This window comes from Haplochromis burtoni, unplaced genomic scaffold (genome assembly GCF_018398535.1).
Source record: "Haplochromis burtoni strain Fernald_Lab_line unplaced genomic scaffold, NCSU_Asbu1 Contig_224, whole genome shotgun sequence".
NCBI classification, from domain to species: Eukaryota; Metazoa; Chordata; class Actinopteri; order Cichliformes; family Cichlidae; genus Haplochromis; species Haplochromis burtoni.
Genome location: NW_024582585.1, coordinates 124,879 through 136,381, shown reverse-complemented (window position 1 = coordinate 136,381; position 11,503 = coordinate 124,879). Strand labels below are relative to the sequence as shown.

The 11,503-nt window shown below is 41.1% G+C and overlaps 1 protein-coding gene and 1 non-coding gene across 4 annotated transcripts in view; both read left to right on the top strand.

Annotated features, from left to right (window-relative positions):
- Positions 1-5,575: 5,575 nt before the first annotated feature.
- On the top strand, positions 5,576-5,658 carry trnal-cag. The gene has a single exon. It is a non-coding gene; the product is annotated as a tRNA-Leu (tRNA).
- A 2,744-nt stretch (positions 5,659-8,402) lies between these two features.
- The window catches only part of shtn2 (shootin 2), a 13,197-nt gene continuing 10,096 nt past the window's right edge, over positions 8,403-11,503 (top strand). Inside the window, exons 1-7 of one of the 3 annotated variants that reach the window (XM_042226711.1) lie at positions 8,406-8,650; positions 9,621-9,670; positions 10,026-10,086; positions 10,282-10,376; positions 10,471-10,587; positions 10,618-10,699; positions 10,824-10,921. In XM_042226711.1, the coding sequence (XP_042082645.1) occupies positions 8,611-8,650; positions 9,621-9,670; positions 10,026-10,086; positions 10,282-10,376; positions 10,471-10,587; positions 10,618-10,699; positions 10,824-10,921 (543 nt within the window). In that variant the 5' untranslated portion in view covers positions 8,406-8,610. Of the gene's footprint in view, positions 8,651-9,620; positions 9,671-10,025; positions 10,087-10,281; positions 10,377-10,470; positions 10,700-10,823; positions 10,922-11,503 lie in introns of all 3 variants that reach the window. The other 2 variants (XM_042226710.1, XM_042226709.1) reach the window with 2 other exon arrangements.

Sequence of the window (11,503 nt, the reverse complement as noted above, 5' to 3'; positions counted from 1 at the left end):
CAGAGTTTTGTGTGTGCGTGAGAGTGTGCACTTCCATATTTGTGCATTTTCCCCCCTTGCATCACTATGCACATACCACATCCTCTCTGGATGCGGGTGTCTACCTGTGCGGCTCCGTGTGCACGAGTGTGTAGTGTAAAGGGAGAGCTGTGCACGCTATGGACGTCCCGGGGCTCGCAGATGTGTGAGCGTGTAGGACTAAGCCCTGGTGAAGCCCGCTGCGAGGGGTCACAACCTTTACAGAATCAGTGCCTCTGCATGTCAGGACTAATGGAAGGGCCTCACCAGCTGCACAGAGAAGTGGAGGAAGAGGAGGAGGAGGAGGAGGGGGATGAAGGGAGAGAAGCGAGAGGAAAACGGGGAGAGTTGAGAAAAAAGATGAAAAGTGAATAAACAACACTGTGTTGGAGGAGGGAAATGGGGGAGAGGACGGGAAGATTTGGGAGTTGGAGAGAGACGGTGGGAAGAGAATGGAGAGGAGATGAAATCTGAGGAGGGGGCTGGAACGGGTGGGAGGCGGAGGACGGAAACACTGGGGAAGTTTGAGGAAGAACTTTAAATACTTTTATCTTATGGAAGAGAAAAGTTGGATAGAGAGAGAAGAAAAAAAGGAATACCTGGCACGTGGACATGAAGAAGAAAAGAAAAGAAATGAGAAATGGGGAATGCAAGGTAAGGTTAAAATTTGCTCAGCTGACAAAAGAAATAAGAGGAGGGAGAAAAATCAGGTGTGTAAAGAAATGTCTGCCTAATAAGGAACAAACTGGATGAGTGATGGTATGATGGACGCTCTAGGAGATAAAGGGTGTGGCCTCGTTGGTGAATACAGATTTTTTTCCTGCCTTGAGTCCTCCCCTTAACACTAAAATTCAAAGTCTTATCAGCTTCAAGTATGATTTTTATACAGCATAGGTGATGTAAAACAAAAAAAATCCTAATCAACTATAATTAGGTGGGGGGGGGGGGGGGGGGTTCTTTGGGTCTCTAATTAATTTGAATTAGAGATTTAACAGCTACACACTGAACAAAAGAAAGATACGTTGATTTAAAAATATCTTGCTTCATCACTGCATCCAGCTGAAATGCAGAAATCCTGGAGCCCTTCAGTCTAAAAGCCAGGATCCCCATGTGCATGTAAATAACACTAAATAAAGCTAATTATGTCCAGCCTTGACCCTTGACCCTGATGAGTAAGCAGGAAGCAGTTTTTTACAGAAAAATGAGTGTTATTTCTGTTAATTGTCATGAAATGATCATCTGCAAAGGTGCGAACAAATCAGCTCAGGGCTTTTGAGAAATCAAGAAAATAAGCAGAAGATGAGATCATGATGAAGACGTTTTAAAAGCTTTTTACAATTTTTTTTTAAATCTATTAAATCTATGCTAATTTATGCTGTGCACCACATTCAAAAATAATTCTCCCCCACACAGTATAAGTGTGTGTTCAGCTGCAGACAGTGCCACTGTGTGCCCATCATGACCAGACAGCCTGCTTCCTCTGCTGACATGACCCGGGGACGCTGATCGGCCGTCTGTGCCACTTTGTGCCGGGTTCAGCAGGCCGCTTCCCCTCTGACATCATCACTGTAAGACGGTGATGTAGCTGCTGTTACAGGAGACAGGGTAAAAGCCAACAATGGAGGACTCTGACACCGTGTCTGGAAGGTCGTTGGGCGTACAGTGACTGACGCGTTGTTTCTTCCTCAGTCTTCAACTTAATATCAAGGCAGGATTTACACACTGTGGCCTCACAGCGAAGCAAAAGCGACTGTGGAAGCAGAGTCAAAATGTTAGATTCCAAACATTTTAAAGATTAAATATGTGACTTTCATGTTTTATTTATTTATTTATTTTTGAGATTTGGGGCTCAGCAGAGAATCAGCAGAGGGGAACCTGTTGAGGAAGAAAAAGCAGAGCAACAGGTGGCAGATCACAGAGTTAGAGCGACACCTACAGAGCACAGGGGGAAAAACCTCAAGACGCAGCTAAAAGACACACATACACACATGCACACATATATATATAATTGTTACAAATTCATTTTGGAGAAAAACACACAAATTATCTACTTTAAAAAAATCTAAATATTTATTGATGGTATTATATTTTGAAGGAAGGTATCATGTAAATGCATTTCTTAAATATGTGCTAAGACTATATTTCTTTGTCCCAAGGCTGGACAAACATATAACGTAGTTTAATTCAACTAAAAGTGATTTACAGTGTGGGAAACAAATTTTTATTTACTTTTTAAATTTCATTGTCCGTTTTTTAACATCATATGTTATCTAGTAAGGCGGAACAACTTTGGTATCATGTATGAAATTATATGTAAGTTTCAGTAGTGATGAAATTTTTCAAAAAAAATTGGTTTTTTTTGTAAAAAAATAATTATTTTTTGTATTGTGAAAAGGATTTTTTTTCCTATTTTCAAAAATGCTACTATTATATAGTTCTGACAAAACAAAAAATATGCAACTCGTAATCATGTTTTCCAAAATAAAATATATTTTAAAACTGTCTAATTGAACTGAATCTAAAATACATTACAGACATCTTAAGAAGCAATCTGTGTGTCTGCGAACATGAAAAGATGAAAAACACAAAATTGGACCAACATTTTAGTCCTGTTTAATCGCCCCATCTCATAAACAATAGAGCGAGGGATAACTAATACAACAGATGATAAAATGGAATAGAAAACGAGAGCCAGGAAACCGACATTAGTGTAATAGTCGGCTCCCTTTTGAGAGCTGGATTTGCCCGTTTTTGAACTTTTGAACCCGGGTCGTCTTTAAAGTGATCAGCATGAGCAATATAGTTCACGCATATATATTGCACTTACATTTTGAGTATTTTCTCTCAGTATGTGTCTGTGTTTGTGTGTAATGCGTGCAGGGGCCTAATCACAGGAGAATATTGTCATTTACTCACTCTAATAGACTCGGTCGACATCCTCTGGTCTGAACTAATGCAGAAACGAATCGCCCCGCTGGGAGCTGACTCACAGGCAGCTATTCTTAGTCAGAGCCAACTGGACTCATTCACTCACACCTGCAGCTGCAAACATTTGTGTCCAACGACAGTAGTGTAGTAGCGGATTATATAGCACAGTTCCATGAATGCACACAAATCCATGATAACATCAAGTGGTACACGTGGCCCAAATCCTAATATCCCATTAATCCCTTCTGGCTGCTACCAGATGGTCAAAGGGTAGTTTAGGGTCATAGAAAATTATGTTCTTCTGCTGAAGGTGATGGTGTGTGTGTGTGTTTGGACACAAATGTAATGGTTTGCACGCAGATTTTTATGAAAGGGATGGGAGAAAATGTGAGCGAGGATGAAGAAGAAGAAGAAAAAAAGGGAAGTCTCACATCAGAGAGAGTCGGTGGAGCTGGTAGCGGCTTCCCTGTTTGTTTGTGTTTGCCGAGTACAGTGGAGTCACCAGGAGGCCAGCAGTGTCTGTGAGGCTATTCTGTCACAACGCATCCCGTCTCCCATCTGCAAACACACTCCATCTTTGCTCCCTCTCCCCTTTCGGCGGTCGGAGCATCCTCCTCTCTGAATTCCCAGAAATCTAATCTGTCATCGTTCTGCTAAAAAAAAAAAAAAGCAACCCAAAAAAACATTTCCTTCTTACTATTTGTCTCTTAAAATGTTTCATTCCCTCCCTCTGCTGCCTTCCTGCCGAAAGCCTTGTCCTAACGCAACAGGTCACAACCCGGCTGGCCTCTTGTTGACCCCAGCCTGACCTTTTGTGGGTTAGCATCTCTCCCTCTTATCTCCAGCCGTGGTACTGCTAAAAGCCTGGATAATCCAATCACGCTGTCATTAGTACTGAGCGGGCCCTGGAGCTGGAGCAGGTGAGTGGGAGTGTAAATGTGTGTGTCCCTTTCCTTTTTTTTAAAAAATCTTTCCCTTTTGCTCAGATTCAGCTCATTTTCAAGCACAAACATGATGTATGTAAACCAGCAGATAATCACAGCCTCCACACCCCCACCTATATCAGATCAGTGGTGTTTAAACCCCCAGTGATCACCTCAGTGTGGTGTTGTATCCTAACCCACGTGAACGTCGTGGACCCTCTGCTTTTTCAAACAGCACAGTCGATGGGAGCGGATGCAGATGAGGGCGGTGTTGCCAGGACTGAGATTTTCAGGATGGCAGGCATGTGTGGTGCCCCAGCCAATCACGGAGAGGATGCTCACAAAGACTCGCAAAATCACCATGATCTCTGCCTCCGTGAAGAAAAACTTTAATCCCCTGAGTGAGAGAGAGCCGGTGACTCGTAACGGCTTTAAAGAGCAATTAAAATTTTTAGTAAGACGCTGCTTTTTTAATTGGATCTCTATTATTGTTTCATGCCTTTCACCGTGGCAGTGTCTCCCTTTCGAGCTCAGTGGAACCTACCTGATTAATTATGAATAAAGCAATAATGAGCATAGCCCTCTTTAACCCGAGTGCAACCTGCATATGACACATTCTTTAATTAAACCGAGCACTTTAATTACATTAAAATTGGGCATACTATTTTTACTGCGTAGACACTCTGTTCAACTCCTTGCTTTGTTCTTTAGATACTCTTTATGCAGTCTTTTTTTCAATCCTTTTAGTGTCTCATGCAAGATATAATACTTTATTGCCTTGCTTCTAAAAGACCTGACCAGGCCACTGCAAGTGGTATTCTATGTGAATTACCATCCAAGGTCTCAGTGATGCGAAACCTTCTCTGCAAAACGAGTTGAACTCCTGTGGGGAAATAATGAATCATTTATCTATTTTTTGGATGACAGGAAAGTGGTCAGGTCTAAATCACCACTCACATCAGCCTCTAAACTAGCCGTTGGCTTCATTTCCTGTATTCTGTTCAAAGTTTTGTAGTTTTGTTTTGTGATGGGCTGAAACCCACAGCACAAACTCACAGCTGGATGCAGACTACAGCGTCCAACCTCCACGTGTATTGCGCTGGAATATTTCAGAGCTGGAAGCAGTACAGGCCAGTATCACCGATATCATTATGCGATGAATCATCATTTATTTGCAAATATTCTGAACGCATTTTAACGAGCTCTAAGTCACTGTGATTTTTACTTTCAACAATAATTATTTAAAACAATAAAACACATTGATATTTGAGGTACATTTTATTGATTTCCAAATAAATTAATGTATGTCTTTGTAACACAGTTCAGTGGGCTACATGTTGATGTTAAAGGACTGAAATAAATATTGATAGTATAAGTTTAGTATCGATCCAGAACTAGTAAGGTGCAGGTATGATGCTATCAATCTGCCCACCTCTGCTGTGTAAGCAGCGGCAGTTACACTGTCACATTACACCGTCGAGGTAAATGTCAAACAGCTGCAGGTTTGAGAGCGAGCGTGTCTATCACGTGGTAAACGAGCAGCAACTTGAACTTTCGCTTCCTTATCTTCACAGGAGCGGCTCTGTTGACGCTTTCAGGGCCTCCTCTCATTGTCTTTTATCTAAATGTGCTACAGGCAGAATCGTGGGAAAGTCCCATCATCATATATGCACTGTTCCGTTTCTAAAACTTGCGCTATCACCTAAGTCAGGATGGCCGAGCGGTCTAAGGCGCTGCGTTCAGGTCGCAGTCTCCCCTGGAGGCGTGGGTTCGAATCCCACTTCTGACAGTAGCTTTTCACAAGCAGCGCGAACAGCTTGCTCTCCTCGGGGTTGGTTAGAATCTGTTAGTTAACACGCCGCCGTGTTCAGGGTTAAAAATGTCGCATTTTAGTCAGCTGTTCACGGGGTGGCATCAAGTGTCACCCGTCAACACTCTCAAAACGCAGGTGCTGCTATAACTTCGCACTGTGAGAATCAAGTCCGATTGATTTTAAGTGATAACCTGTTTATTGGATTTGTTAAGAGGAAACCTGAGCGGCCTTTCACAGCTCTGGCCAGTAACCAGTAGCTCCAACCTAAAATAGAAAACTTTCCAGCTCATGCACACATGCAGGCTGGGAAACACAGCTGACAGCATGAAGCACTGTGACTTTGCCCCAGTGAAAGAATGAAAAGGTTTAATATAGCAGAAATATAAAAATATGACTGTCAACGAGGATAAATGAATAAATAACTAAATAAATAAAGACATTCAGTGAACAAAGAGCATAATAACTGACATAAATAATTAAAAAAAATGCTGCATTCAGAAAACAGTTTGATGGGGAAATTGTGGACCCCTATTATTATTATTATTATTATTATTATTATTATTATTATTATGCTTCAGTCTAAAAATTCGGACTTGCAAATATAAAGTATTCAGATGCGTTGGGCCTGAAAATCTGGTTGAAACATTCTTATTTATTTACAAAGTACTCCTAAAAATATTTATTGTATAATGCCATTACTTTCTTTGTTTTTTGTATTTTATAATATAAAATCTTAATAACTGTATATATCAAGTTATTGAGGGATATTCTTACATGTGTATTTTGTTATGTTGTCGTTTATCGTCTTTACATGGGGATGCTCACAGCAGGCGTTACAGTTCCTGTGAAAACACTTTTATCTGCTCATGATGACACTGTGTTGAATTTCTTGGTTAAAATTTGAGTGTTTAGGAGATCAGACCAGAGTTGCCAGTTGGGTCGTTTTAAATTATACGAACGTCGACTCCCAGAAGTTAGTTTTAAATGCTTGAAGTCGTTGTTGGTCATGCTTTCAACCCAGCTTTATTCTATTAGATAATATGAACTAAAATAACCTGCTATAATAAATAATCATTACATGTTGATTAGTAAACTAGTAAAGGAGCATTTCACCAAATCACAGGATTCAGCTTTTTATGTGTAAAACTGTCCTGCACATTTTTTGTAACAACTTTTCCTCGTATGTTTGACAAATGAGAGAAAAAGTAAAACAAAGAAACATGAGTAATATCAGGACCAAAGGTTGAGTGAGACCCAAAGCCATCCTTGTTTAGTCTCTTTGGATGAAAAATAAAACCTGCTGGTTTTCTAATTTGTCTCTATTTAATCAGAAGATTAAAGATTCTGGTTTTTAATGAGGTTTACTGACACTGATGCACACTGTGAGAAACACCAGACAACGGCTAATCTTAAGTGACAATTTCACCTTTATTAACATGGTGAAAAATCATTAGTAAAGGTCAGGGTGACAGACTGGAGGAGGGCTTGGTGCTCAGGTGGTGCCTGTAAAGAGAGCAACACACTGAGAGAGAGACGACAAGGATGTCCCTCTGCAGTGAACCACAGCAGATCTCTGTACTTGAGCTGCATATGCGCACCGAAAGTGATTGAAAAGCATTTCAATGAGATCCTTTGATTAGCGTCCTGCTTTCATCAGGAATTATTGAAAATAATCATTGTCCCAGTGTTTGTGCTGGAAATGATGAATGCCAGCGTGTCGAGGGATTTAAAGAGAAACTACTTTCTGATTTTAATTGACATAAAATAAAGAAGCCAGTGGACACTTTGCTAATTTATTTCACAAGCTGGCTTCTTGGAGCATTATTTGACTCTCTTCCAACAATAATAGCTGTAATTATGGAATTAATAAAGACTCAAAGAAGTGCTATAGATTGCTTTATCTTTGACCTTATAGCTTCAAAGGAGACAACGAATTGTGGACAAGTACATAACTAGGTATGAAACATAAGGTTTGAAGGTCAATATTATATAATTTTATATGTATATATATATATATATATATATATGTATGTAGTCTCTCTGAAGGCAGCAATACTGTGAAAATGCTCAATTTACTACGCTTTAACTTGTGACAACTTGTGACAATCTGCTAAAGAGCCCCTGTAAAAATGTGTATTTGTTACTTTCAGGTGAAACGAATAGACTGAGTGGGATGGAGAGCCATGTTTTTTTTTTCATTTTCTTCACTAAAAATACTGTGATCTCCATGTGACCCCTCGTGCACCCTGAATCATCAACCCGCCCAGCTTGGAACTCCTAAAATATACTCCTAGAAGGCAGGTGGATGAATAAAAGAGGAGTGAGGGTTCAGAAATTAGAAGTTTCTGTATGATTCACAGTAGAGAAATACGTGTCATCAGCATCACCATCATGCTCCCACCCATCGTTGTCATCTCCTGAATTATTACGCAGAAACGTGGCTCCTGTGGCAGATGTCTGATGCCTCAGAGGTCATGAACTCTGAGTGCAGATGCTGATAGAGGAGTGAAAGCAACTTTGCCTTTGCCTCGGCTCCTTGAGTGACGTTGATCGTGCAGCAGAGAGACAGTGTCCTCCCTTAAAGACCACATGCATGGATTTTCCCCCTTTATATTATATGAAACAAAAAGGGAGGGGTGGGGGGTGTTATCTGTAATATCCAGCATCATTATTTGCATTAAGAATCTCATCCTTTTCATAAACTCTGGAGACGTGGTCTTGTGATTAGTAAGAAGCTTTCAGCCGTACGCCAGGGGAAGGTTCCTCTTTTTCGAATCCTGGAAGTGGGGGAGGGTTTAAGCTGAAATTCCCTTCTGCTTCTTTCATAATAAAGCTGTTCAGGAGAAAGTTGTGTTTTTGTGTGTGTGCTGGAACGTGTAGCTCTTTTTTTTTGTTTACTAAAGAGCGAAAAGTTGAAAGCATTGCAGGATGTGGGTACAAGATGAGGATGAGGACACTGCGGCTGCAGGTAAGACTCAATAATCTGGCCCTAAAGAGGTGCTGAAGGAGCTAAATAAAAGTTTCAGCGTTTAAAACGTCAGAAAAATAAAAAATTTTTACATTGCGAGGATGTTCATTGTGTAGGTTTTCTAGTTGATGCACATTTTTTGTGTTTGATTGTTTACAACAGCTTTTGTTACCAGCTAAATTCGACTATGTAAAATAAAATAATGTTAAAATTTCACTCACCCTGAATCCTCTGTAGAATTAACAAGAATGCAATTCTTATTATTTGCTATATAATTTCAAAAGAAATGCTCCAAAAGACCCTGCGCCACAAAACATGGTCTTGTGGTCCAGTTTGGTAGATTTCATTAGAGCAGGCGGGGCCTAGCAGACAGGCATAACCTCCATGACTTTTGATCTCATTGCAACTAAATCTTTTTTGACCCCCGCACAGCTGTCATGAAGTCGTACAGAGATGAGGAACATTTTTTCTGCTTTAAAACTCAGCATTTTAATGTGAGGGTCTGTTGGTAATGACTTGCTTTTGGAGCCGGCCTCTCTGGCAGTGAGTTTCTTACACCTCAGTTTTTAAACAGCTTAAACAAAAGACATATGAGGGATTAATCTGTGACTTTTGGAGTTGCTGCTACACGTGTTGTTTAACCTGCACAAGCAGTGTAGTAGTTTTGGTTTCATAGGTAATGTGCTGCAACAGGAATGACTATTCTGATCTGACGCTCAGCAAGAAAGAGGATTCTTTCTTTGATTTCAACACTGCTGACTCCTTAGTCTGTAGGACAAAGTGAAGTAACAATGGGAAACTTCAGTGAGTCACAGGCCACGGAAAGCGAAAACCTCTAAAGGTTCCTCATGTGATTTCCACTTCCCGTATTCCTCGCAGAGCACAACAACCTCATGGAGTTTCTCTTCTATTCATTCTGATCTTTGGTCGTGCCATTTCACAATATAAAGTGTCATGTTTTTGCCCGCAGACTCGGATGAAGAGCATGCTTTCTCCTCCGAAGATGAGGAAGACCTTCAGGTACTGATGTGACTGACACCTTTCACAGGAGGGATCGCTGAGCCCTGCTCAGGCTGGTGTACTGCTAGCTTGATGGAAGGGAAAAATTTGACTGACTCTGGTTTAGAAATCTTCCCCGTGTGCCAAGAGCCTGCTATTATAGAGAAAGGATAAAAATGAAATGACACAAAAATTAAACAAAATTGCCAAATCAAAATGGTCTAAAAAGCGCATAAACGTGATTACGTTGAAACGTAATTTGGCGCCTCAGCTGTCTGATAATGGAATAAAATGTGAATGAAAATCAGCTGCGTCAATTTGCCGTTGCTTGATTGATCTCTTTCTTCCGTTTTGCTGGTTGACATTTGATTGCCAGTGGCACATCCTGGAGAAGCAGAGGGACGAAGCCAATCAGAGGCTGTCGGAGTTGGAGGAAGGTGAGACTCTTCACTTCAAATATCAACGTTGTTTACATGTTTTTTAAATGACAGGACTGTGGGACAAACAAATGAGGAGCTTTCGCACAGGAAATTGTTATGAATGTGTTTGTTTTGTGTGTTTTCTGAATGATTGTATCCTCTTCAGTATGCTTATATGAAGAGCTCGTGACTGACCACTGTGCTCTTTATCAGCTTCCAATCAGCTCCTGAAAGAGATCAACGTGCTGGAGATCCAGTTCCAGATAGAGCGCTCCTGCAGGGAGAGCGCTGAGGCATTGGCTCTCAAAGTATGTCTGTTAACTACTGGACTCTTTTTCCTTTCCTTTCCTTTTCTTCAGCACCTGAATCATCAGATCTCTATTTGATCTGGTTTTTCCCCAGGTGACCAAAGAGAACAAAGTCCTGAAGAGAAAGAGCCAGATGTTGATGCCACTCATCGCTGAACTACCTGAAAACCTGCCTGATGTGACCTTTGACCCTGCGGTTAATGGTGACGAGGTGGATGGTGACGAGGTGGATGGTGACGAGGTGGATGGTGACGAGGTGGATGGTGCCGGAGGGAGCAGCAGCGAGGAGATGCTGCTGCTTGAGAGTCAAGCCAAGATCACAGGTTAGCTGGCACTACCCATGATATGAAAACAGCTATTTTGAAATTAGAATGGGAAAAAATAGAAAATGAAATCTTGTTATTTGCTTTGTTTTGTTTTGTTTTTTGTTCCTGTCATGTGTGTCAGAGCTGCAGGCGTCTGTTGACGGTCTGCTGGCTGAGAAGCTTAAACTGGAGCAACAAGTGGAGGATCTGACCAGTGAGCAGACACAGCTCAGAGAGCAGGTAATGTAGACAGTGTTTTTATATTTGTGGAGTCTGAGCACTTAAAGCAGGGATGGGGAACTCCAGGCCTCGAGGGCCAGTGTCCTGCAGGTTTTAGATCTCACCCTGGGCAAACACACCTGACTCAAATGATTAGTTCATTCCCAGGCCTCTGGAGAACTTCAAGACATGTTGAGGAGGTCATTTAGCCATTTAAATCAGCTGTGTTGGATCAAGGACACATCTAAAACCTGCAAGACCCCCCACCCCTGTCTTAAAGAATCCTACCAAACACAGTATGTAAAGATGCCTTAAAGCTACATTCTTTCTAATAGCCAGCAGGGGCCGACTCATCTAGCTATAAAATGAAATGTAATGGAATTAATGGGGAAATGGCCTGTGGCTCCCTTTACCCCGACCCTGAGTAAACTCTTTTTCACTCTATGGTCTCAATCATTTGTTTAAAGTCTTATTGAATAATACATGTTGTCCATTTAGCAAATTATGGTTCCAATTAGTGTTCAGGAGGTCAATAAACTGCCTTTTATATCACCCGTTGTGGCCGTTGCAATCTGCTGGTGTGAGCTTGTCGTGCACTTTTTT